The 27,264-nt window shown below is 41.7% G+C and overlaps 1 protein-coding gene across 1 annotated transcript; it reads left to right on the top strand.

Annotated features, from left to right (window-relative positions):
* The first annotated feature begins 5,100 nt into the window (after positions 1-5,100).
* On the top strand, positions 5,101-20,648 carry LOC141797755 (Krueppel-like factor 15). The gene is made up of 3 exons (XM_074679437.1): positions 5,101-5,282; positions 7,645-9,129; positions 18,895-20,648. Exons 2-3 carry the CDS (start codon positions 7,886-7,888, stop codon positions 19,061-19,063), a joined length of 1,413 nt encoding a protein of 470 aa, XP_074535538.1. The 5' UTR covers positions 5,101-5,282; positions 7,645-7,885; the 3' UTR covers positions 19,064-20,648.
* The last annotated feature ends 6,616 nt before the right edge of the window (positions 20,649-27,264 follow it).

The raw sequence follows: 27,264 nt of genomic DNA, 5'->3' as shown, positions 1-27,264 counted from the left end.
GCTGGGCTTTGTCCTGCCCATTGGACGCTCAGCGTCTCTTGGGGTCTATGAGGCAGTGGGCTGGCCTGGACGCTGGGCTTCTGCATGATGAGTGGATGATCTGTCTGAGTCCGAATCCCTTTTTGATTGACAGTAAAATGAGCCAGTCAGCGAACTTGAAGTATAATCCACCGGAGCATCTTCCCAGTTTTACATTCAGTTGTTCTGGACTGATCCAGAGGTTTTATTGATCCCTATTGAGTTTACTTTTCTTAAAAACGACGAGCGTTGTGTTTAAAGATTCTCTCTCTTTTCACCAATAAGCAGCTAAAGCTACAGCTGTGGAGCTTCTCCCCCTAACACTCACACTTACAGCCTGTCGTAGTCTCACGTAGCAGCTTCAGCTGCTAACAAGCTGGCACGGAGGGTAGAATTTACGTTTAAATAAATTGACAAATTTATGACGTAGGCACACTGACGAAAATGAGCTTCCCCTCCTCGACTGACCAGCAGCCGCCACTATCACAGAGCCTTTAAAACATTTTTTTCTCTTTTTTTTTTTTTTGTCTCAGTATTACTGTGAAAGTACTGAAATCATATTACCACACGTTGGTTCTTCATTTTTTTTCAACCAAGCTTAAAGTGTTTTGTATTTTATTTTCTGTCCCTTTTAAAGTCAAAGGCGATCAATTTTTCCACAATGGATGTCCCAATCTGATACACTAATTGATATTGGTGCCCGATATGGCTCTTTTTAGAGGATCAGATAGTATTGGATTTCGTTACGTGATTGGGACCACTCCAGTTTTCGCGTTTTCAGTACCGTCATGCTTTACAGCTGCTGTAAATCAAACCATGTTGCAAACATGTCTGCTGTGTGGGACTACTTCTCTTTGGAAAGCAATGATAGTAAAACAGCGTCTTGCAACATTTGTAAAGTGAGTGTTCCTCAAGGAGGGACCAACAAGGCTCACTTTAATACAACAAATATGATTCTTCTTTTATGACAGACTCACCCAACGCAGCATGGAATTTATCAGAGAAAGATATTGGATCAGTATTGGGAAAATATTTAATGCAAAAATCTGATCTAAGTCAAAAAATCTAAATCAGGACATCCCTATTATTCATCTTTCTGTCTTTGCAGTGCTGTTTAATTTTCCCAATCCTGCCCGACTGATTAATACCTGCTAACCATTAGACGTCTGATGGACTGGCAGATCACGTCTTTAATGGGTTCGTCGGTCAAGACCAGTTCTGGACTCTACACATAGTTACATTAGTCAGCTATTTGGACGTCTAACCATGACCCCACTTGAGCACCAACATTTGAACGTTGGCTTTTTGGACGTCAAGTAGAGTGAGTGAGTGAGTGAGCCCACTGCATGAAGAGACATTTCAGTTTTTGATAAAAGTACTGTTTCTTTTCTCAGTTTGTTTCCATTTCCTGTTTTCCATTCTACAATCGGGATTTGTGATCCTGTAGTGGTTAATTTGTCTGTAGCTTCATTTGTATCATCAGCAGGTTTGAAGTGGAAATGTACAGGAACAGTAAGCCACCTTTAGAAGCTGGACTATAGTTGTGCACAGAAACTAGGAGCAGTTTAAAAACAATAAGAAAGCCTAAAATGGCCATAGAGGCATCAGCAGTGACAGTAGCTCAGTTCATAGCTTGGACTTGAATTTTGGAACTGGAAGGACGCTGGTTTGAGACCGGGTCATGGACAAAGATTTTGGTCGTCTCTGTGCAGTGGGTAGATCTTATATGGAAAAACTGCAGACATCATAAATGGAGGTTCTGCAAATGGAAAAAGCCATCATCTGAAGTAACAGTCTGCACCCTTAGGTCAGATGTCCAAAATGAATATGAAAGACTTCCTTTAAATGTCTCTTTGCTCAGTAGGTATGACTTAAACATTTGAAAAGAAACCATGTATTTATTTTCTCACTCTCAAACATCTGTTTTTACACGGAGTGCTTATTTAACCCTTGAATCAGTCATCAGTCCCTCTCTCTCACAGGAAAAGAAGAACAAAAGCCTGATGGACCAGCCGGACTTTCAGTGTAATCGTAAACACAATCCTAACAGCGTAAAGAGAGAAGTACAGACTCTGTTTTCAGCTCCCGCTAACACCACAAACAAGCAACATGCCCCCTTCTAACTACCATAGATCTCTAACTGCAGCTCCCATCCCCAGACAAACAAACCCTCTGCGTCCCTCTGTGATCACATGTCTCTCAGCACGTTAAAGAACAACTTCATGCTTTTGAAACACTTCCTGTCATGCTCGGCTGGTTTGCCCACATTGTTCCTGAGAGAGTGAGTTCCTGCGAGAGCGGGGAAGTGTTGATGTTGCTGTGAGGCCCGTTTCTTGTGGCCTCAGAGTGCCTCTGACCTTCACTCAGCTCTGATAGCAGCTGTAACTGATCTGATGCTGTGTGTTACGCATGCTGACACCGTGGCTGGAGGAGGTAGAGAGGAGAGAGGATTTAATTTTAGGCGGAGGTTTGAGGTTAATTTGTTACCCTAGACCATCTGAGAAAATATTTTTACACACGGTCCAGTGAGCTTTCTAGGGCACGATTAACCACAGAGCGTGTTCAGTTGTTATGGGTTAATGATTGATTTAACTGCAGTAATAAACAGAGTGATAAATAAGACTCTGCAGACATCTATGAGTGATGGGCAAAACAGATTAGAGATGTATGTCAGAATAAGTCATGGAGAAGAAACATTTGTTATTCTCAGGAAGCTTCGTGAAGTCTGACCTGTCCTACAAGGCTCTAACTTCAGTATCAGTTTGATTTCAATGGGGACATTTGGAAACAAGTCGCTACACACCTGAACATGGAGATAACAAGTTTTTACTGAATAAAAAAAATTGCTTTACATTAAATTACTGGGGGAAAAAAAAAGTTCTTTTAAAGGTGCAGTGCGTAGAAGTTGGCAGCATTTCTTCAAATAGAAACACTGAAAATAGGATATGTCAACATATGTTAATGAAGTATGTTAAAATAAGTATACAATAATCCCCGTGAAACTTGTGTTTTCTTATTATGAAGTCAGAGCAAAAACTTCCTTTGTTTACATTTCTGTATTTTCTATATCCTGTTCATGGAGGCAGACATAACAGACAGAGGCACAGACAGAGCGAAACCTGGTTTTCAATACGAGCCTGGCCACTGTCCTAAAAATCTACCTGGAGGTCAGGCAGAGAAGAATGGAAGGAGGTTGTTGATTTTAAAGTAGAAGAAGACTGTGATTGCTGTCGTTGAAGAAGAAGATAAGAAGAAAGAAGGACACATTTTGTTGTTTTAAACAAAATAATTCATACTAAGAGTATTTTATGATGGAGAACCACAAATGTGCATCACATGGGTGTAAGTAAATTGTATCGTCAGAAAAGATCAGGAAGAAATGAAGTGAGACTGGGACAGACAATGACTAAAAGAAAAGTAAACATTGGTGTAGAGTTTCCAAGCTGAGAGTCATCAATGAAAAAGTTTGGTCTGAAGGATGATGCCAAAGTTTGGCTGTTTTCTGCTTCACGGGAAAATGTGCAACGTACCATGTGTAGCGTTTTTGTTGCAATTTTTATTCCTGTTAAACTGCATTGATTGCTGTAAATCGAATAGTCTAACAAACGTAATTGCTTCTTTGTTTGAGAGTTTTCTTCCATATTGGACAGAGGTGTATTGTTTTTGTTTTTTAAGGTTTACACTATAAAACATGAGCTTATCAGAGGAGTAAGCAGCTGTCATGGAGCTTTCTGCCTGTTGTTTCTCCAGCATGTCCCACAGCATTTACGCCCATCAACATGATAATAGAAATAAATGATGCCATCTTCAGGATCCTGTTTGATCTGCAAAGGCTTTCATCACTTAGTGATGTGATGTTTTGGAAACATCTCTGAATGCTCGATGCCATTAAAATTAGAGATGCGCAATATTGGATTTTTGCCGATATCCAATATGCCGATATATCGAAACCCCTTTTGGCCGATACCGATACCGATAATCACAAGTTTGTTTGTTTTTTTCACTGTAAAGAAAGCTAAGTCTATCCTGTTCTGGAATTTATATGTTACTCTTATTGTGACAGTCTTATATGTTTAAGAAAGACACATAAAACAAGACAAAAAACATTTGATTTTACCATAAATAAGAAATGTATTATTTTTTCAAACTCAAGACATTCAGTATTGAAATACAGAAAAATAATTTCTTTAGATCACATGAACTTTAAATGTACAATGCATTTTTAAACATAACCAAGTTGCATTTGATTATTTTAGAGCTACTGTAACAACCTGGTGACAGACTCAGAGCTCTGCAGTGCAAATAAATGAAGTGCTACATTTTATTTAAGGAGCTTATTTTTCAGATGGAAAATAATAATAATGCTAACTGAATAGCACTTTATCGGCTGTGCATATCGGCAGAAATTTTCATATCTGCCGATACCAATAAACGTGTTTTTAAGCTTTTATCAGCCGATACTGATATTGTGCCGATAATATCGTGCTTCCCTAGTTAAAATTCTCGTTTCTACGCATTGTACCTTTAATTCTCTTTGAATAAGAATATAATCTTGACAGAGTTTATCAAAAAAGAGACTCAAAGTGTTCAAGGGGAATAACAGACAATTGTTTGGCTTTAATGGTTCATTTAATTAATGAACTCAGAAGTGTTGATCGAAAGCCTCCACATCAGTCTGTTTGTAAGATTGCTTTAAGAAAAATATAACAGATAATCTGTTCAACTGCACTGTGTTTTGAGCTGCATGGATTGTAACTATTAAGATAAGTACACTGTAACACAACACCGTCCATCTGATGAAGAAAACGAGTCAAATGTTCTTTGCTTCTCTCCTGAATCCAAACGACCCACTTCTGTTCAGTCCTTTGTGATTCTTTTTCAAGATAAAACCTTACTACTCTGCCTCCTTCCTTCCCTGAGGCTCCCCACATGTTTTTCCACGCAGCCCAGCCTCTGAGTGACAGACCAAACGACCCACCTCCATCCCTCCACAAACAGCCAATGGGGCTACGAAGCGGGGACGAGCCTTCAGAGGCAGCCTCTGATTTCCCACTACAGTAACCCACACTGGCAGTCATGTGACAGTCATATAGTACAACTCAGGCAGAGCTCAGTCAGTCCAGTGTGAACGCTGCTGCTGCTGCATGGCGAGCCTCAAGGGCAAAACCTGCGCTGGCCAAACACTGCCCGGTTGGATTTAACGGATAAAAACACAGTCCTCCATGCGCCTTTTTGCTCTGGGATTGTATTTGCTGTGATTGAAGGTAAGGTATGAGCTTTATATCGTGAATGTGTGTGTTTTCAAAGGGCTGCAGAGCGCGCGTGTGTGTGTGTTCACGGTGCCATATGCTGCAGCAGACTGGACGAAAACATGTTTACGTTGAGAGCGGAGACGCGCGTGTACTCATGCGTTATGCAGCGCGGGTGGACTGGCAGAAAAACACCGCACACGGTTCGATGTGACTAAATAATGGGTAATTGTTGCGTGTTTCCTCCTTTTCTCTGTCGCAGATTTAACAGAGGGAGTCAAATGAATGAGTTTTGGTCTCGTGATTGCAGCAGCATGTGCGACAGGATTGATTAGGTTCTCTGAGCCATGCTGCCTGCAAAAACACAGTTATAAACTATTTATGACTGTGATTGATTGATCCTTTTTTACACACAAAATCATGAAATTTATTTCTTAAAATATGAGTGATGCCCAAATCAAAGAGCTGATGCGTTTTTCTCCGTGATCACGTAAAATAAATTAAAGTGTGCGCAGCAGGAGGCATGAGCTGCTGTGCACCGACCTGATTATTGCTCATAAATCTGGTGACTCATTCAAACAAATCATCCTCTTAACTTCAGAGGCTCTGCTGTGACTGATCTATTGCGCTTTAATTGTCCAGTAAACAAGCAGCAGAGCAGGTGATTTACGCATGCAGCGCAGGAGCGCTCGCTGCTCCACGCTGCCCCATGCGGTGCTTTCTGATAATAATGTTGACAGTTCTTTTTTTTTTTTTTTACTCGCGCAGCACGGGTTTACTCTCGGTCACTCCAACCATCCAGGGGCCCCTTGAAAGGGAGGGCGGATGAGGGGGGGTTAATGACGCTCCCTGTTCCAGGAAAATAACCTATTTATGAAGTGTATAGTGGGACATTATGAAAACAAAGGTGATGAAATGGAAGCTGAAGCCTGGACTACATGAAAAAGAAAGTTACAGTGGGTCACAATAAAAGGAGGCCATAAAATGTGATACAGTTATGGAAAGATATTATGAACAAACCTGATAATAAATCATAACTTGTTGTAAAAGAGCAGGCAGTAAAAATAATTAAACCATTTCTGTAATGATACACAGTAAAACTGTCTTTTTCTTTATGACAGAAAACCATATCAGAGAGTAAACATCAGGTGTTATGTAACCATGGGGATATCAAAGTGCAGGGGAATAAAATGCAACTGGTTAAATTAATTTATCCACAACAAACGTATAAAGTTCAAAATAAGAATCCTTTTTAATTTCTGTGCTAAATAGGAAAAAACTCACAGTATCCTGGATCTGATAGCGATAGGAGACACTGTTTTCTTTGCCCACCAAAGTTCAGACTTAAAGACTTTTCATGTATGGGACCAGTGGATGCATAGCTTTATCAAACTCTTCTCTGATTTTCTCAGAAGTCGTCTTATGATCTATAGACATTTCAAGCTACTTAAAATTCAAAACTTGCACAAAACCTTAAAATAATGAGAAAAACACTTAAATTCAAGACACAATGATATTTTTTTTATCGGAAGAAAACTGCACAGAGATGAAGAAGAGGTTTTGAGGTGTCAGGCTAGGGATGGGTACCTTTCACATTGGAAACAATACGGTACCGATACCCGGTACCTGGCAATTGGTACTGGTACTCAACAGTACTTGTTTTCGGTACTTGTTTATGTGGTAATAAATATTAATTTGTTTAAGAATTAAATTGTAAAATTTTCAGTTTATTTTTCACCTCATAAACTTGCAATGCTGTGTTTATGTCCTGCACGGAAAACCACCTACTCTTCCTCTCCCTCACAGTCACAAGGTTGCATTTAGGTACCCAAACAATGTACTGTTTTATTTTACATGAATTGGTACTCTGTACCACAGACAGTATTTAGTCAGTTCCTACAAAAGTATCTGTCACCACTAACACTGTCCAACCTCCTCTATTATTATTCAAAAAGTCAAAAGTGAATTTAGAGAAGAGGTATTTATTCCTCAAATTTACATTTTTTTATTTAATAAAAAAAAAAGTTTTGGGGACCTTTCAAGGAAAACCTTGGCAGGAGTAACCTTTTTGACTCTGGAGTATGTTAGCTATACTTTTCTTTTGGTAAAACTCATGGTCTCTTGTGATAAAATGTACTTTTCATCATGCTGTGTCACTTAGATTGCACCACGACTTCTTCATGCAACTCCTGTCTTGCAAAACTAGTCTGTGTCATGGTTGAATTTGCCCAAAACTTCTTTGCTGTGTAAATAAAATACTGAAGGATGAATCCTTATCTCTTCCTCCACTTTCTCAAACATGAAATCCTCTTGAGTTTGCACATTTGGGATTAAGATTAAGAAAACTCTCCCTCTCTGTGTGTTTGTTTCTCTTCAGACAAGCTGTATCCTGGCTGCAGACCTTGGATTGCAGGAGTGTTTTCCTGACGCTCATTTTTTCCACCCTGAGAGAACACAGCAGGTGTTACTCTATCTCAACCACATGGGAAGTTTGGCCTTGATGACCTTGGTTTGTTTGACCTAACTTTCCCAGCAGCATAAGGAAAAGTTCTCCAACAAGTCATCCTAAACACAGACTGCGAGTCCAACCAGAGACAGCACTTTGGCACTCTCCAGGGATGGTGGATAACTCCCCGCTCAGTGAGGGGACTTTTCTTCCTTACGGTGGCTCTCCACAGGCCTATCCATTGTCAGACATGGTGACAGATTTGGGCTCCTACCAGGTGATGCCGTCACCTTTTTCCGAGGACGACCTGAGCGAGACGTCGAGTCCTCGCTCCTGTTCCAGTCCGGACTCCCAGGTGCTCAGCTCCAGCTATGAGAGCAACTCAAGTGTTGAAAGCCAGGACAGCATCCTGGATCACCTGCTGTCCCAGGCTTCCTTAGGAAGTGCCAACAATGTGCCTGCAGGATCTGGGGCACCTATACCTTTATCCACCTTCCTCTGGGACTCACGGAGAGAGGAGCCTCCAAAACGTGAGCCCATTAAGGTGGAAAACTTTGACTTCCTCACCTGGTCCACAGTGGAGACAGAGGAGCAACTCGGGGGGTCTTTCCAGCCCACGCTGGAGGAAATTGAAGAATTTTTAGAGGAGAATATGGAGGTGGTGTCAATGAAGCAGGAGATCAGAGAGAGTTGCCCGGGTTTGGGAATGGGACTAGAGGAAGTCCTTGGTCTTGAAGTGGGCTTGGAGTGGTGCAGGGAGCCGTCTCCAGAGCCTAAACTGGAGGAAGAGGCCAAATACTCAGACCAGACCGTCCCCAATGCTGCGAGCCAGGCCACTGCTGCCTCCTCTGAGACCAAAACTGCACCAGTTAACTCTGCGAGCGAATCCAGCACAGGAGCCAAGAAGGCATCAGGAAACAAATCTTCATCAGAAGGAAGCGACACAAACAGCAGTGAGATGCCTGTAGTCCTGCAGATCCAGCCTCTTCAGATCAAGCAGGAGCCCACAGTGGTGCCTCTTTCTCCTGCGGCCCACACCCCACAGCCCGCCTCGGCCTCAGACATCAAAATCGCACAGCTACTGGTCAACATCCAAGGTCAGACCTTCGCCCTGGTCCCACACATCGTACCTTCCCCAAACTTGAACATTTCTTCCAAGTTTGTGCGAATCGCTCCGGTCCCGATTGCAGCCAAGCCTCTGGGGCTTGGAGACGGGTCAGCTGGCCAGGGAACAGGTATTCTTGTTGGAGGTCAAAAGTTCCCCAAGAACCCAGTGGCGGATCTTATAAAAATGCACAAATGTAGTTTCCCCGGCTGCACAAAGATGTACACCAAGAGCAGCCACCTGAAGGCCCACCTGAGGAGGCACACGGGGGAGAAGCCGTTCGCCTGCAACTGGCAGGGCTGTGGATGGAGGTGGGTACTGACGGTGCATTGATGAATGTTTCTCTTCATATGTTAAAAAAACAGGCAACAAACAGACCTTTTTATATCAAGTATGCTTTTAATTCTGCATGTGTAACCTTTTTAAATTTGACTCAAAGGCTGACTCCCATTGGCGTCTTTTTAGGTCTTGTGTCTGTGTGACCTCAGAGGGTTTAACCCCCATTTGTCCACACTGCCGGTTTGGGAGCAGCAGTAATTATATGTCAGTGGGACATGTCTGTGTGCTGCACATGGTGTCACATGACTTAATGGGAACCAATGTGGTGCATACTTTAAGTGACACATGAAATGACCCGTTGCCCTTGGGGTCAGGTCTTAGCACAAGCAGGGAGACTTAGATCGTCTTAAGACTTGGATCCCCTTCTACATCTACCTCCCCAAATTTCAGAGCTGCTAAAATTGTGAGAAGCAGCTAAACAACATGAGTTTTGTCACTTTTAAGTGATTCATCTCTGGGGTAGATAGAGTTTGCTGTGGGCTCCAGGCGTCAAAGAGATGCTTGTGGTTATTTTAAGTCTGGTAATGGAACAGCAGAGGGAAAACAATCACAGTGTGTCTTTTCACTAAGCCCTGAAGCAGCTCTTAATGGCTGTCACGCAGCCTCCCAGGTGTTAATTGGAGTGGTGTTAGGCCGTGCTGATATGGATGGGTTTGCTTGCACAGTCTCACCCCTTGTCAGGCGGTGAGGTATCTGGGATGTACAGGAATAGCCGGGGTGTCTATTTTGCAGATGCAAACTAAATCTGGGACGGTGCATGTGGGCTGCAGTCACATGGGCACAACATGGGCACCTCCTGTTGAGACTCGACAGCTGTGCGGTTGCTGGGGTAGTGTGAGTGTGAGTTTTTTTTTGCTATGCTAAGTTTAAAGCAGTGGGATCTAATTCAGAACCTGCTGTGTGTAATGGAGAAAGGCGGAGGGAGAAGTCAGATGTCTTCATCTACTGAGGCAGTAGATGTGCACATTAAGAGGCTACATACGTTCATCAGTGCGTGCGTGTCTTGGGTCTTGAGACTCAGCAAAAAAAAAAAAAGCCTGCACTTCTTATTTGTGTCCAAAAAGCTTTGAGTGTTACATTTTGAATTAAAACACATAAATAGGACATATTCTGACACATCTTGCAGTTAAATACTAAAATAAAAAGTGACTTTCTGCAGAGGGACAGTGGCTTTCTTCTGGTTGCAGAGAAAGATAAGTAGCTAGCTACCTCGCTAGTTATTAGTCATCAATGATACCTTTTTATGACCTTTGAAAGCAAACAAGACCTTCAGCAACAAGTCTGACAATTGACACCATTGTGTGGTGTAGCCTTTCTCTACTTTCCCTCACACTGGGTGACATTCTTGACTTGCCTGGGGAGGGGGAAGAAAAAAAAAAGCACATTTTTCAAGCAGAAGACAAAAATCCTCGAGGAGATTATCACTGATTATGTCCACAGGGGGCGCCAAAATCAACAGTAAGACAAAAGCTTCAAAAGTAGGGTCTGCAAGAATTTTCTTTACTTGTTAGTAAACACATATTTAAACTGGGCTCCTCCTCCTTGGCTCAGTGCCAGCGGCAGCGCACACTGGCTAGCCCAGCAACCACCTGTAGCATCGCATTTCTCTGTGAGGGAAACTCGAGAGCCATGAATCTGACTTGGCATGTTAGCACAAGCTAATCACAGGTATTTGACACATACCAACTCATGTCACTCTTCATCCCGTGCTGCTTTTCAAGAACCCAAAAGTGAGGGAAAGTCAAGTCAAGCTTCGCCCTTCTTCAGGAAAAAACATTATACTGTTTGGCGTTTTGTTTCACTTTGGTCGTGTCTTTCTTCCTCCTTGCTACGTCCACTATCGTAGCTGCTCTGATTAGCTTCCTCTCGTCATCCTCAACATGCAAAATCACTTGCACTCTGGGAGTGCTTTGATTGGCTCACTTAACCACACTTACTCTCCACCCAAGAAGGTCCTGATACAACCAAAACATCAACTCACAGGCAGAGGAGTGGGTTGAGGCAGACACAGACACATGCATAAAGACCAACAGGAGACAGTTGAGCAGGATTTTTCCTATTTTTAGGACAAACCTACAGACTTTACCTTCAAGCTTGTTCCTATAGAAAGAGGGTTTGGTTTGTAAATGTGCAAGTCCTTCCAGTAGTTTTGATTATTTTGACATTTTTTATTTATTTTGCCTTAATAGCCAAGCAGTAGGCTTACTACTTTGCTGCAATAGTTAATAAGTGTGGATAGTTAATTTGCCATCCAGAGAACTGTGAAGACTGTGAGTTTACTTTTTGTTTCTCTGAGAAAATTTTCCTAATGTAATTCTTAATATGAAATAATCAGATGCGCTTTTAAACAGTTTGCAAAGATTACCTGATCTCTGAAGCAAAACACTTAACATTAAGCTGCTTGCACTGTTTGCAGAGGACAGAGCAAAATAAACTGTAAAAGATACAAATGCTACAGGGATGCATGATATATCAGTATCAGTGTCAAAATTATATTGTTTTTGACTATATAAACACCAAAACTATCGAAGAAGAGTGGACTCTCTTCCTTTTTTTGATCCAAAAAACAGACAAAACGTACTTTTTGACCACAGTCATCTCAGGCGCTCCATCCTTTGATCCTTTCCGTCATATCTGTCATTTTTCCTCACGATTGCACCGCCCTCTTTCTGAACTACTGCGACACATCATCTGTGTTGAGCTTGTTTTTTTTTTTTTAAACAATATTGATATCGGTAAATATCAGTATCGGCCTCAATTTTCATATCAGTGCATCCCTAAAATGCATGGAAGAACAGAGGTTATTGTCATGTTTCAAATAAAAGCTCTACATAACTATGTCACTTTGCATCCTGTAAAAAGTTGTCTTGACCAAAGAAAAGAAAATCTACTCTCCATTCATTTGCCTCCAAAGAAATGCACGCCTTGGTAGGCGTCACGTATTTATGACAGTGGATGATGGTGCTCATGGGAAATGGAGTCATTAAACTGGTAAAACACTACAGGTTACTGCTTAAGGTGTCATTACAATCAATGCCACACAACTAGCAACTACGGAGGCAGTGGAGGGAACTTTGTTGTTTGTTGTTTGTCATGAATGTATCTCAGCTTTAATATCTGACATGATGCTAACTAGATTTCTCTGTAGCTTAAGTGTTATAGCTGCTGGATTAAGCTGTTTGCTGAATAAAATAATGCAAATAAAACCTTATTTCCCTGCAAAAGAAACTCAGTGGCATATGCACTTGTTTCAGTTGTAAGGAGTTTAAAGTTTAGTTTGCCTGATTAATCATTAGGAGGTTAATGTTTAGTGCTTCTCTGAACCTTTGAGGAGTTCTTACTCTGAACTCTCAGAGCAAATATAGAACTGAAGGAGCAAGTCGTGTCATGGTGTGTGTGTCTTCATGTACCTAGCATGTGCACGCTGATTTATGAATACAGTACACTTGTATTTACATGTGCAGAGCAGGTTACTTGAAAACTGACCCGACCAGCCAGCTCTTATGTAATGTGGTTTCAACTTGCCACAACTTGCAGAGATTATTCTTGGAGGAACCTTGTCTTCCAAGTATTTAATCATTCAAAAAGCATTAAACGTTCTGTGCAGGTAATGAGTAATCCATGATATCCCATAATAACTGTGTGTTGGTTCATTACTAACCTGGCAACCGTCCATCAGTCACACTGTTCTTCTAATAATGTGTGTCCTAATATTTGAGGGGGACGGCAGAGGTTTGTGCAGTAGTAACTCAGACTGTGTTCCAGCTAACAAAGGGCTCTTGTCTGTACACAAAAGGCAGGATGTAGTTTGTGTCTGTGAGAACCAGTGAGAGTGTAGCCCACTGTACAAAAATGGGGCCCTTGAAAGGAGAAAAAAAGTTGTGAAAATGCGAGAGAATCAAGTGAACTGAGTGAGAAGCAGAGAGTATCTGAATTTCTCTTTTTAGAAGCGACGGGAGATAAAGTGCTGCTGGACGTGGCGGCGGCTGGGGGAGATGGGGGTGGGTGGGTGGGAGAGGGAGATAGAGGAGCAGAAAAGGCCTGTTTCAGTTTTGCACACAATCATTCGAAGGGAGCGACAGTGAGGAAGTGGAGCGAACAAAGACAAAGTGTTGAATAGTTACCATGACTGTGGGCCAGGAACGTCCAGGCTGCCACGCTGCATGAAAGAGAGGAGAGGGATCAGTCAAGGTTCCTCTCAGACAGGGAGGAAGAGGGAGGGAGCGGCAGGCAAGATACAACGAGTGTTTCACTGTACTTCAGACACAAAACAGTAAAAACAAATTCATGATGGTGCAAAGAGTCTCCTAGAGGTTTATACATCCAAAGCACATTTGTTTGTCACTGTATCATACTGTATCATCCCCAAGTAAGTCAGCCTGTGATTCACACCCTTCTTCATGAAGTAGATTTCATTTTTTAGCTGATATCCAGGTCTAAAAAAGTACTTAGTGTAACTTATTATGCCTGTGCCTGTCATTTCTGTCTATGCAACAAGGAGACCTCTGGATTAGAGTATATGTTCAGATGTAAGACCACTCAAAAGGACTTACTACACTAAAATACATTTCTACGACCTGGTTCAAAAAAAGGATTGGGTATGATAAGCTAATTTCTCTATCAGCACACACTGTACAGGGTTGAATTTTGCAAACTCACTATTTTGAAAGTGATCAAAATTACAAGTTTTTCCAATTAAATGACTAACTCGACTGACAGGTAGGCACCCTGTACTTTCATCAGGCACAGATGGGGGACCCCACAGACACTGTGTCCATTTATTATCCAGTGTTTGGGAACCGTTCACACTGTTTGGCCAATAGTGAAAATGATTTGGTTGGTTTACCTAGTAAACTTTGTCACAGCTTAAAAGAGGCTGGCCGTTTATTGGGATAACCTCACTTTGAAACAAGAATATGTAACACTTTGTTCCATAATTCAGTTATTTCCTGAATTAACCTCTAGTTACACAAATTAATAACACACAGTGATGGCCAGAATTATTAAAACACTTGGCATCTTTAGTAGGCTTCAGTTGCTTTTGTTAAATTGTTCATTAAAATACCCATAAAATGAATGAAATATCTTCAAGGTCATCATTATGTAAAAGTGCTCCATATATCACCGAATAGAGCCATCATAAAGAGATTGAAAAGCCATCAAATGGAACATTAAGAATGATGGACTGGCCCCCTAAAGTCAAGACCTCAACCACATCCTGCAAATTTGTGAAATGAAGCGTACAGATCTGTTGAACATCCAGAGGAAAGTTGGAGGAAAGTTGCAGAAGTCATGTGATAACTTTGTAAACAGAAGGACTCACTTCATCTGATATTTGTTACGCTCAAACACCCATCTGTGTGTTTCTTGATCAGGACATGTGAGCAAAAAAAGCTAATATTTTTAAATCTGTGTGGTGTTCTGACAGTTCTGGCCACCATTGTATTTTTAGCAGTCAGGAAAAATGCTATAACACACTGTACAGATAAATTCTGTGCGACGATAGGCTTCAAAACTCTGTATCAGAAACGAATGGATGATGTCATGGACACATTGTCGGCCAAGTTTTCAGTCTATGCTTGCAGTTGCTTGTTTGTATATTTAACTCAAATTTTGTTCTTCAAGCAGAGATCATTTTAGAAATAGGTCTTTTTATATTATATGTGTTAATTTTGTGTACTGGTTTAAAGCATTAAAACATATATAACATGACTTTAGCCACACAAAATAGCTACAATTTTACAAAGTGAAAAAATAGAACTGGAGTTTTATGTTACTTTTTATTCTTGTCTTTTTATTTCTGCTGTGTGAGAAAAACCACACAGTTTAGGAGCATCAGTAGGTTTCACTTTCACAGAAAGCATCTAACCCTTTCAAACAGTGTAATAAAAACACTGAGGAGGTCTCATTATTTGTTAGCATGAAGCCATCCACTGATTCAGAAACACATCGACCGCAGTTTGAGAAGATGCTAAATATCCTCTAACTGCTCAGCTTGGAAAGTTACCGGGTTACACATTTTGCATCCCAGAGCGCGTGACACTGTGGAGCTCAGGCTGTGTAACTAAACTCTTTCAGGCTGACTCACTGGAGGAATGAAGCTGGGGACTCCCTGGGGGGAGTAATGTGCCCCCCACACATGAGGAGAATGCTTAACTGAGAGACATGCAATGTGTCCCCTGAATTTCAAGGTCAGGAAAAGTGGTCTGACTGCGCAAGATGAACTGCTTTCTAGTCGAGCGTGTCTCTACAGATGTGCCAACCAAACCCCGCTCTGTTTCTTTCACAAAGTCAGTTTGAAGTGCTGCTTTTCTTTGTGTTTGTTTTATCTGACGGGCTGAAAAGTTCAACAAAACACACCTCGAGAAAAAAAAAGGGAATTACAAGAAATGCTTTCCTAGGACAGAAACTGCTCCACGTTGATCCATTTAGGAGTAAAACAGTGAAACCTTAATAGATCCTGTCTGTTTCTCTGGTACTTTGTCATTTTGCGCAGCAACAGATCTGAAACAGATGTAGGAATGTCAGACTTCAGGATGGCAGCCATTCTTTTAACGTTTACACCACAATACCATGTCCACAAACTTTGTCAGAGCATATTTACACGCTGAGTTTACCGGCACAGTGCATTTGGTTAAGAGATTAGCTCTCTGTCTTTCCATGTGTGTAATTTCATCTCACATCCATCCTTTGGTGATGACACCGACTGCCTGCTCCAAATGACAGTAAATATATCCTGCATATGCTGCATCGGTGTTGGTTCCCATGGGGTCCAGTAACCTCAGCGTGTGCTTCAGCTAGACGGTGTAACCTTAAAGCTCCTTGTTCTGGAGCTCTTGATGCTTTTATTCAGAGAGAGGATGAAACGTGGAGGAGAGAGTGAGGAATCACAGGTTGAACCAAATCTGGGCCTCCCACTTTGAGGGCCCATGAGCCAAACCCTGACTGTGTTTTAAAGTCTTACTCAATCTGCTGCTTTCTGCTTTTTAACCCAGGAAGGTGTTTTCATTGATTTGATGGTGGTTTAGTATTCACAGGCTGTCTGTTTAAGTGCTCTCAGATGTGACATCTTACTCAATCACGCCTGTTTCTGCAGCAGAAACTCTTTTCCTCACAGTATGCATATGACAGAGAGTACAACATTTTTTTCTTTTTACTGCAGCTCCCTGTTATGTATTCCTGCCTAATCACAGGGTGCGACTTTACAATTCATCATCTTGTCAAGTCAGCCAGCCGAGCAACATCTGGGATGCAGAGGCCGGTCAGTCCGTTTCACAGAACTCGGCTGCTGGGAAGAAGCCCTGGAGCTGTCGTCCTCGTAGCTCCAGCCAAGTAGCCTCGCATGCTAACCCTGCTGGGATGTTTCCCTTGTCCAAATGAGTTACAGGCAAACAAGTTGTATTTTTTTCAACATGTGAAGCATTCTTGCTCGTGACTCGTAATTACACTGGGACGCTCAGAGAGGGGGTTTCTGGGTTTGGAAGCTGGTCCTTGAACTGTGGGAGACGGGAAGATGAGGGACCAAGATTAAAAATAACAAGACGTGTTGAAGGTGATTGGCAAGCACTATAAAATTTTCATACAACACAATTTTCACATCAGTTATCAATTGAAGAGATCCAGTTCAGACAATTCAGTTGCACTGCCAAAGCTGAAATCTAAAAAAGTGTTTATGCTTTATGTTAAATTCACTTCATAGACTTAATATGATTAAGTCTACCAGCAGCACCTTGGGGTGGCACTTTGTTTCTTTATGGCACTGACCAAAATGCTTCTGTAGTAACAAGTATGAAAATATGCGCCATCTTTCGGTGCCAAGTTTCAGTCCCATGTTGCAGTACTCAAAGGGTTGATCATGTGATCAGGATCTGAAAATGGCGCCAGTGATTGGCTGTAACACTACAGGTCTTTGCTACCTGAAGAACAGTGTTGCCAACAGCAACTTTTCAGACCGATCTAAAAGTCTGGTGACTTTTTTCCAAAAAGCGACTAGTGACAAATCCAGCGACTTTTCTGGAGTTTGGAGACTGACATGAACGCATGTTTTGATTTCCAGCACCCTCTGTTTCTCAACGAGCTGCGGGTACCGAGCCCGCGCCTCTATCCAAAAACACTCACAGACAGACAAGTCCTCTTCGTTCACACAACAGTCCCTCCCTAAGCAGCAACCTTCAGTCTAAGAATATGAAACAATGCTGAAGTGCTAAAATCTGCTCTTTCTCCAGTGTCCTCTTAAGGCTGGCTCTGGAAGTACCAGAGGTCACATACACACCAGGCCAAAAAAAAGCTGTTTTCAAAGCAGAAATTAATCTATTTACAGCCTGGTTCAAAAACGCCTACTGTCTGAATCACTAATTTTACTATCGTCACACACTGTATGGGGGGTAATTTTTTTCTAACTCTGCCGTTCAGAGGATATTAAGATCGCTAGCTCGCCCAATCAGAGGCACAGCTCAGGGTCACATGACCGACAGGCGCCCAATAGCTGTACGCAAAGCCCTTGCCACTACCAATATGGCTGCAATAGCCGATGTGCTTCATTTACCATTTCAGAAACAGACAGGTGACATCAGGGAGCATGTTTTATACAGTTTATGGTCCATCCAAACTGCAGCAAGAGCAGGCCACTGCATGTAAATAAATCAGGCTCATGATTGAAGGGTGATATTTTGACATTAAAAAAATAAAAAACAAAACAAAACACAACAGAAGAATGTTTGTTTATAGTTATAAACACATTCAGTATGTCCTTGGTATATACTGACTTGTCACTTGTTTGCTACTGTTCTTTTGTACTAGTATTTTTAATTTTTTTAATGTAAGCAAACTGCTCAGAGTGGAAAAATGCTAAACCTGAAAAGTAAAACATGAGGTTTTTACCGTAATATGTAATGTTATTTTCTTTTGTTGGAACTGATATTATACTTTTTTTTTTTTTTTTTTTTTAAATAAAACAGTATCGTTCAGGAACTGGTAATGAAGTTAAGGTATTGGTTTAGGTACAGGCATCAAAAATTTTGATTGATACCCAGCTTCATTCAGCTGACAGTGGGACTTAGATTTCAGTTTTTGCTGTGTTGTAGGGTTTTTTTGTTAGAAAAGAAACAACTCTTTTCCAAAGCCAGACTCAGTTGAAATTACTTCATTTTGAAGTTGACACAACACTTCCTGTCAGATAACTTTATAGCTTATGTGCGTGTAAAAACATTTCACATGAATCTGGTTTTAGATAAGTCATAAAATCCATGTGTGATCAGCTTTGAACATTTGTAACACAAGTTGAAATGACTTCTCTATCAAGAAGGCAGTTTGTAGTTACAGCATAACTTCTGGACCCAGCCCATCTTATGGACTCCAGGAACAGCTGAAGATATGACACATTGACTATCTGACACACCTCACTAACAGCTGCAGCCGACCCTGCCCTCCATATGTTCCAACACCTTCTCCTGCTGAAAGCTGTGGTCACTGAAACAACAACCACTGAAGTGATTTTTTATCATCTGAGGAGGATTAAGCATTAAGGGGTGACACTTTCTATTAGCACACAGGACAATGACTCCATCTCTTATCTTGAAAGGCCCACCAACAATTCAGACACAAGATTATAAAACAGAGTTTCCAGGCTTTGTACAGGAATCTAGCCAGTCCCCACTGACTAGTTTCTTGCATCTGACTCTTTAACTTTTATTTGACTGATTATAAAACTTTCCTTCTTTTCTTCTTCATCCTTTCAGGTTTTCCCGGTCAGATGAGCTCTCTCGACACCGGCGGTCCCACTCAGGCGTCAAACCCTATCAGTGTCCAGTGTGTGAGAAGAAGTTCGCCCGCAGCGACCACCTATCAAAACACATCAAAGTCCACCGTTTTCCTCGAAGTAGCCGGACAGTACGCTCGGCAAACTGACACCGCGCTGCTGGGATCACCGGGACTGCTCTCAAACAGACATGATCCTGGAGCGTGCTGTGAGGGTAACGGTGTGTGTGTGTCAGGCCTTCTTCAAGTGGATTTGAGACATCACACTGAGGCACACCTCCCTATTTGTGTCAGCGGTCTGTGATTGTTCTAATTTATTGTCCAAAAGTAAAGCCAACAGAGTGACCACCCTGTAATCAGCAGAGGGTTGTTGTTGCTGTTGGTGCTCTGGTACTCCTGTTTGTTCTGCTCTTATCGCCTTCGTCAGCAGAAGATAAGATAAGCTTATTTTCATTCAGTCTAGATTACATGATAGCTTTGCTAATCGCCTTGCGTTTCAACTCTACCCGGATCAAAACGACTGCCTTTTATCTTCCTGAAAGCTGCCAACGTCTTGGACATTCCTCATGTGTAGGAAGCCAGAATGGAGGTCACTGGGGTCCTCGTACGCTGCTACCAGAGTTGAAGTTACTCTTCCAGGGGTCCACAGAGGTGTGCTGTGAGGTTCCTCTGACAGCTTTGTGCTGCACAGTTTATTGACAGCACAGTTTGAGTTGATGCACAAGAAGAGACCTGTTTTAAAACGTGGTCGTGGACTACTGATTGCAGGACAAAGGAAGGAGAAATTTGATGAAGATACCAGGACTCTTTTGATATTTTGAGCCTCTTTTAAAACCTGCTGTGACTTAAGGAGGATGAGAGCCAACAGGAGAGAGTCGCCTGTGAACTGACTGAAAGATGAAGCGCACAGTGATTGTTAAATCAGCCTTGTGATCAGTGTTAAATGAGCTTTGTTCGTTGTTTAATTAAGCTAAGTCATGTGTACCTACATGCTCTTCCTCTTCTTATCTGACTTCTCTGGCCTTACTCCACCACAGGATCCTTACTGCAGAGCTAGAATCAAGCTTTCAGTGATGAATTGTGTCTTGAGGTGTGAAGTGACTGTTCTGAAGTGTCAAAACATGCCTCCTTCCTCTCTGTCAGTGAAACGCCATGAAGCTGAATGTCTCAGTCTGCTCTTATTATCTGATCTATTACTTTGCTGACGACTTGACACAAAATCTGCCTCAACAGTGCTTCATGTTACCGGCTGACACCGACAGCCTGTTAGTCACACCTCAGCCGGACGTTATTTGAGGTGACACCAACAGACTCGCCACACACCATGGTGCTGATCAACCAGGAAGAGGATCTGCTGAGAAAAGCTGTCACAGCATCTCTTTTAAGGACAAACTGCAAAGTGGCCGTGATTATGTGTGACTATGCCGTCCATACGTAATTCATGTGTGTAACGTGACAACAAGCAGGGGTACACAACATTGTACGTCATTCCTTTCATTCAATTTTTGAATTTTTAATGCTTGTGTGAACACAGGTGTTTTATCGCATCCTATGAATGTATGTAAATATGCAGGAAAGTGCATCGCTGCATCCAGGACGCATAGGAGACGATCCTGAGACCATATCTTAAAACAAATCAATGGTTGTGAAGATTTTTGGTGTAAACCCTATATGTGTACATAACATTTCAGTACATATGAATATATTATATATATTTTTTCTTTGTCCTATCCAAGATGCATTTACAAATAAAACTGAAAGAAATAAATGAGTTGGTCTTTTTTATGTCCTTACTATAAAAGGCAGGATTTTCATTAAAAAATAAATGTCTACTTACAGGAATAATTCTGCTCTATCAACCCCTCTGGACCTCTATTAATGTGTGTCAGTGTCTGTGTCTGCCTGGAACCCTCTCCTCAGCCTGTATGCTGATGTTTTGGTTGTTTTGGGACATTTCATACAGTACATAAAGTACATAAAGGCGCTACCCAAGTAGCTGCCTGTTGTAGCAGCTCTCTCGTCTTTGTCCGTTTCTTGTAATTTTTTCGTCTCTTTTTCGTAATCTTTGTAATTGGAGTGGATCATCACTTTGTATGATTCATTGTCGGTCACGGACACCAAACTTTTTGTGGCTTCGGCGATATTTTTTACTACTTTTCTCCTGTGTTTGTTTGGAGATCCTACATGTAACCATGGCTGCATTGTTTACATGCGAAATTAGCTGTTAGCAGCCTGTAGCATGTCAATGCTAACTAGTGTAGGGCTTGATGATTTCCCTCGAGCTGAGGAGGAGGTGAGGACGACGTGCTGGTTCTCGGATGTGAGCTGAGAGGTGACGACGTGGACCTGTCCTTCCATCCATCGTTGCTGGGAACATGGGATCTCGCTCCGGGGGATGGATGAGCTAGCCGTGCTAATCCAGCGGCATCATGCTGTTCACGGACGTGGCTGACGGAGCTGACATCGGACGCCGGCCCCACATCGGAGGAGCTTCGCCTGCTGTGGGCAGACAGGATCCAGGAGACAGAGACTGAACAGACTGCTGGGGAGGCTCAGTCCTGGACCCTGTGGAGGTGGAGACTGGCTGGGCTAGAGAGTGGTGGACGAGTGGTGGACGGGATGTCGTCATCCTATTTCTTATGGACCTTTTTGCACTTTCTATACTCTTTCTTACTTTTGTTTTCTTTAATGCTGCGGTGACTCCTGAATTTCCCCTCGGGGATAAATAAAGTATTTTCTATTCTATTCTATTCTATTCTATTTCTAGGTGAAGAGTAAGCGTGTTTACATCAGACAATCACAGCAGGCCCAATGCACAAGTGACTTTGTGTGTTGATGATAGCGAGTGGAAGAAGCTTACCCAAGCAGCTATGATAGTAGACGTAGCACAGAGAAAGAAAAACAACCAAATTGAAACGAAACACCAAACAGATAAAGATTTTTTTCCAAACAAGGGTGAAGCTTGGCTCAACTTTCACTAGCTTTCTAAGAGCAACGCGATTTAGCTTCCTGCTTACCAGGCATGTTAGCTTGTGCTAACATGCCAAGTCAGGTGCATGGCTCTTGAATCCCTCCAACGTAGAGAACAACGCTACAGGTGGTTGCTATGCTAGTGAGTGTGTTCACGTAGCTATGGCCAAAAGGCTGAATGTTGAGTGTTGTGTTTACTATCAAGTATAACAATTCCTGCAGACCCTAACTTTAAAGCCTCAAGTGCATTCAGGAAAATAACGGTGCAGTTTGTTGTATTTAGTCACAGTTAACTTCAGAGTCAGTCATCTCCCATTGCTGTGTTTCTACTGACGCATACAACAGAAAAACTAGTCTAATTTAATGTTGACAGAATTTTTTGATGGTAAAACTTGACAAATGGAGTTCATTTAGATTGTGTCGCAGAAACTTTTTATCTTTAAAGATAATTTATCTCTACATCCTATTCCCTTTTTATTCCCTATTATCCCTTGGGGATAAATAAAGTATTTTCTATTCTATTCTATTCTATTCTATTCTATTCTTTAAAGCCCATGTGAGAAATTCTTATTTGACCGAGAGTAAGAGTGATAGCACGGAGCTAGATGGTCCTGTTCATCTGCTTTGATGTTTCTAATGTCAGCTGCCAACGCCACCAACATGGTGTAGGAAGAGACAATCAACTGACAATTTACACATGATAAGATCAGCACAGAGATAAGATGGGTTGCAGCTTTAAGAGAAGGAGGAAGTGAAACATTTCTGTTAAGGGGAGGTTTTAGTGTCATTCCATTATACACACATGGGCAAAAGCGTGATACCCTTCAGTTTAGAGTGAGAAACCCACAATGGTCACTGAAAAAACTTGAAACTGACAAAAGTAATTATAAATAAAAAAAAATAACTGAAATTGAACAAATGAAAATTAGGTATTGCTCCTGAACTTTCAACAAAATGAGGCGAGCCCGCGAGCTAGTTCAGGCAGTCAACTCGAGCAGCACTGCTATACACATACCACGTGTCTCACACGTCATAACCATCTTGCAATCACACTCTCTCAATTGGGCGGTCTATTTAAACCGGGAGTCTCTCATCCCTCTCTGCCTGTCAATGCCTTGGCTGCCCTGCGTTTGTAATGCTGCATGTTTCTTTGCCCCCACCACCACCCCAGCAACCACCTGCAGGCTCCGGGGGGATTATGTTCAGTATGTTTTGCTCATCACTCCTCAATGTCACCATGTAAATTTATTGTGAGGGGTGATGAGGCCGGAGCCTGGACGCCAAACATAAAATATATTTGCTGCTAAATAAACAATTCAAACGTGAGTTGTCTGACTGAACTTATTTTCTGGTCTGGACAAAGATGATGGTGCCCTTAACTTCACGTTTTGTTGCCTAACCATTAGAGGCAGTCACTGTTATTACACAATTTCTATAACTTCCAATGACACTCTTATACCCCCAGCAGGTATTTTGGCCCACTCCAAACTCAAACTGCTCCAGCTGTCTCAGGTTTTAAAGCTGCCCTCTCCAGACTGCATGTTTCAGCTCCATCCACAGATGTTCAACAGGATTTAGATCAGGACTCATGGAGGACCACTTTTTCCTTGGAAGGGATGAAAATGAAAAGTAATTTCCCCTCGGGGATGTTTCGTTCTTAGCCTTGTTTGGTTATTTAGCTGTGAGTTTTGGGTCTTTATCCTATGAGAGGCCCAGTGAACAGTGACTGAGACCAAGCTTTCTGACACTGAGTTGCACACTTAACTCCAGAATGACTTGATAGTCTAGAGATTTCATTATATCCTGCACAAATTCAGAACACCCTGTGTCAGATGCATCAAGGCGGTCCAAGAGCACAACTGAGCCTCCTCTGTGTTTCCCAGCAGATACAGTGCTGCAATACAACACAGAACTGATGTGACCTTCCAAAAAGCTCCAGTTTTGTTTCATATATCCAAAGAACGTCCCCCCAGAACCTTTGTGGCTTGTCAATATGCATACAGGCAAATTTCAGTCATGATTTTAAATGATTTGGTGTCCTCCTGCTTGGTTATCTTCTATGAAGTCAACACCTGCTCAAACAGTGACAGATGGTGTGATCCGACACTGATGTTCTCTGACCTTGGAGGTCATCTCTGATCCCTTTGGAAGTTGTTCTGGACTTATTGGATACAGTTTGTATTACATGTCTCTTTAATTTGTCATCAGTTATCCTCTTGTGACTTCGCCCATGGATGTTGGCTACACTAGTGTGGACCATAAATTCCTGAATAATGTGTGAATTTGTGATAAAAGGAACATCAAACTGCTTGGAGATGGGCCGTTTTCGAATTCGCATACTATACTAGCAGTGCCTACTGATTCGACCAAAATGCAGTATGCAGTATGCAGTATGCGAACAAATGTCAGAGTTGTAGTATGAGAAAACACCCGGATGACGTACTGAATCGGGAAAAATCCATCTGTCCAGTCCGCTTCGCCTACTGTTACCCACAATGCAACGCGCTTGGTCCCATATCAGAAGTGAAAATGGCAGAGAGCGGAGCAACAACAACTGGAGTAGCAGAGGAATATAAATGTAAGAGACATTTCTTTTTTATCTTTAAATCCTCATCATCTCCACCACTGAAAGTTAATATAAAATGCTCTCTCTGGCAATATATTTGCAGATAAGTTACTCATGGTTTGTTTATTTTGTACATTTCAATTCATTCATTCATTCAATTCATTTCAAAGTTTTTTGGGGAAAAAAAAGTTAGCCGTAGCCAACTTCGCTTTTCTTCGAACTGAAGACCAGTGTAGCATACTACAAAATTAATCCAACTAAACAGTCATACTACATACTGCTGATGAAAGTAGTATGTAGTAGGCAGTGCCTACTACATACTACTTTCATAAGCAGTATGTAGTAGGCGAATTCGAAAACAGCCACTGTCTCATAGCCTTTACCTTTGACATGCCTGTCAGTGGGGTACACACCATGAAACCAAACAGCACAGAGACTACTACCTCCCTCTAGGGGCAGATTAACAGTTTAATGGTTTTAGGACGAAACACAAAAGTTTTGTTGTTTCGACTGTGTGTTTACAAAGACAGTGCGTTTTGGCCGATCTACAACGCAAATTTTTGAAAACAGCCTCCAGATTGGAGTGTTTTAATGAAACACTATCGCCACCCTTGCCACGTCAACAGTAAGTTCTCAGTGGAAATGATGACATCATTCTCTGCTTTGTGCAAGTATGACAGTACCGTTATTATGATCGTTGCTGTCGTGTTGCGTTTGTGCTGCTGAATCTGCTGACTGTCTTTCAACAAAATGTGCATCTGTTGCTCCACTTCTGCACTTCTGCATGAACCGCCCAACTCTACTTTGGTGGATAGCTGACAAAAACTGCTTCTATACAAGACAGTTATAGCGCCAACTACAGGCCTGGCATGCTCACTACAGCGTTTTCAGTCCCTCAGCGTTTCTGCTTGAACACAGATTTTTTTCACTGCATTTTCGCTGTGCTTAAGCATTTTCAGAGGAAACATTGTGTAAACAAAGCCTTAGACAGACTGACTGACTGATTGCAATATTGGAAACACCTGTGATGTTGATTACAGCACACATCTGAATTCAACATGTCTTTGTGGTCAAATCATTTTCAGTCTTTTCTAAGGGCAATATCATTTTTATCCATGCCAGATTCCTTAGTTTGTTTTTAAAATGACTCTGTTGAAGAAAAATCTAAAAACAGTGTCTGATTTTCACGAGTTAGTTTCCAGTAAATTTTTATGTATAATTACTTTTGACAGTTTTCAGTTCTTTCAGTAAATATTGTGGGTTTTCACTCTTTCTGAAGAGTACCAACAGCTTTTTCCATGTGTGTATGATCATAGTGTTTTACTGACAACGAGCCTTCATCAAGATCAAATAAAACAACATTTAGCAATGCAGAGAGTTGAAGCAAGTATGCTTTTCTTGCCACGATGTCCAGGATTAATGTCACTGACATCTTGAATGTTGGCATCCAAGTGAAAAGCAGGGGTGAAAGGAGAAAAATGTGCTGGGGGCTTGGATATTTACAAGATAAGCTGCGGGGATAGGAAAGACAAGAAGACATCCAGTCATTACCATTTTCTACTTTTTTTAATTTTTTTCCAGTCAGTCTATAAATATGAGTCAGCTAGCTTAAAAAAAAAAATGTTTATTTTAGCTCCTACACTAGAATCAGAAAGATGTTAAGTTTTCCAAAAAGAGATTCAAACGTCAGACGTGGTGCTCGTGATGTATCCTGTTAGTGTCTGAATCTGAGTTGTAGAAATGCTGACCTAGCTTACAGTCTGACCGATCAACTCAGCCACGCCTCTGACTGTGTCTCCTGTACAGTTTGTACCATTCACAACATTTGTACCAGGCTGTAAACATGTTTACCAAAAACAGCCCATTTAAATGTGGATGTTAATGGGCTCTCCTGGGCTTTTAGAGCCAGCCTCAGGTGAACACTAACATTTTAGCACCTCCACATTGCCCCCTTCATTTTTAACAAATGTAGGCTCTAAAGAAAAGGAAGCCAACCTTACACCTTCTGTTTATATCTGACAGAGCATGAAGACCTCTGTGTACTCCACGGTAGCTCCAGGTCTGCTCAGTAGTCTGCTCTGCTAAGGTATTAGTTCTGCTTGTTGACATGACAGGTTACATACCTAATGATCTGTTCTGTGATCAAATGAGTCTGAATCTGATCCTGCTGTGATCCACAGCATCAAAGAAAAATGAACTGTTATCAAATACAGTCCAAATACTCTGTTTACTTTTCCAACACACTGTATGTACATTTAGTTTGAATTCAGTGTGTTTGTGTCTCAGCAAAAAGGACAGAAACCAGGAGCTGTGGTGAGTTGCTTGCAGTTTGAGACTCTTGTAGGGGATGCTACAAACCTAGGTTTCTACATTTAAAGGAAACAAAATGACTTCACCAGCTGCCATTTTTGTCTACATCCAATGCAGTCTGGGTATTAATGTTGAACGGTTTCTTTTTCATGCTCAAGATAACCTTCTTGTCTTTCAGCTGTTTCAGTTTCAAGGAGGACAGCGCGGAGGACAGTACTCACAGTGGGAAAGGAGACAATCAGAGAGGTGTGAAAGCAAGTGTGAGGAGAAATACATTGTGTCTTTGAAGTGTCAATGCCAATCCAGCGACAGTGTTTGCTGCAAAGAACAGTTAACTCTCATTTCAGTGAGTCAAAAGCTGTTCTACTGATCAAAACTTAAATGCACCAAAACCTTGTTAGTGGTTGGCATCAAAGCGTCAACGCAGACTAACTTCACACACAGGAAATGAGGAGAGATCAGATAATATCTTAGACCAGGGGTGGGCAATCGATTTTTACCAGGG

This window comes from Halichoeres trimaculatus, unplaced genomic scaffold (genome assembly GCF_033239565.1).
Source record: "Halichoeres trimaculatus isolate MK-OKI-2021-1 unplaced genomic scaffold, fHalTri1.1 fHalTri1_scaffold_1, whole genome shotgun sequence".
NCBI lineage: Eukaryota > Metazoa > Chordata > Actinopteri > Labriformes > Labridae > Halichoeres > Halichoeres trimaculatus.
Note: the sequence above shows the minus strand (reverse complement) of the source record. Positions and strands in the feature narration are given on the sequence as shown.

Excerpts from the sequence above, each read along its gene's own strand:
- LOC141797755 (XM_074679437.1), top strand. The coding sequence starts at position 7,886 with ATGGTGGATAACTCCCCGCTCAGTGAGGGGACTTTTCTTCCTTACGGT. Across the intron at positions 9,130-18,894 it reads TGGCAGGGCTGTGGATGGAG|GTTTTCCCGGTCAGATGAGC; the intron begins GTGGGTACTGAC and ends TCATCCTTTCAG.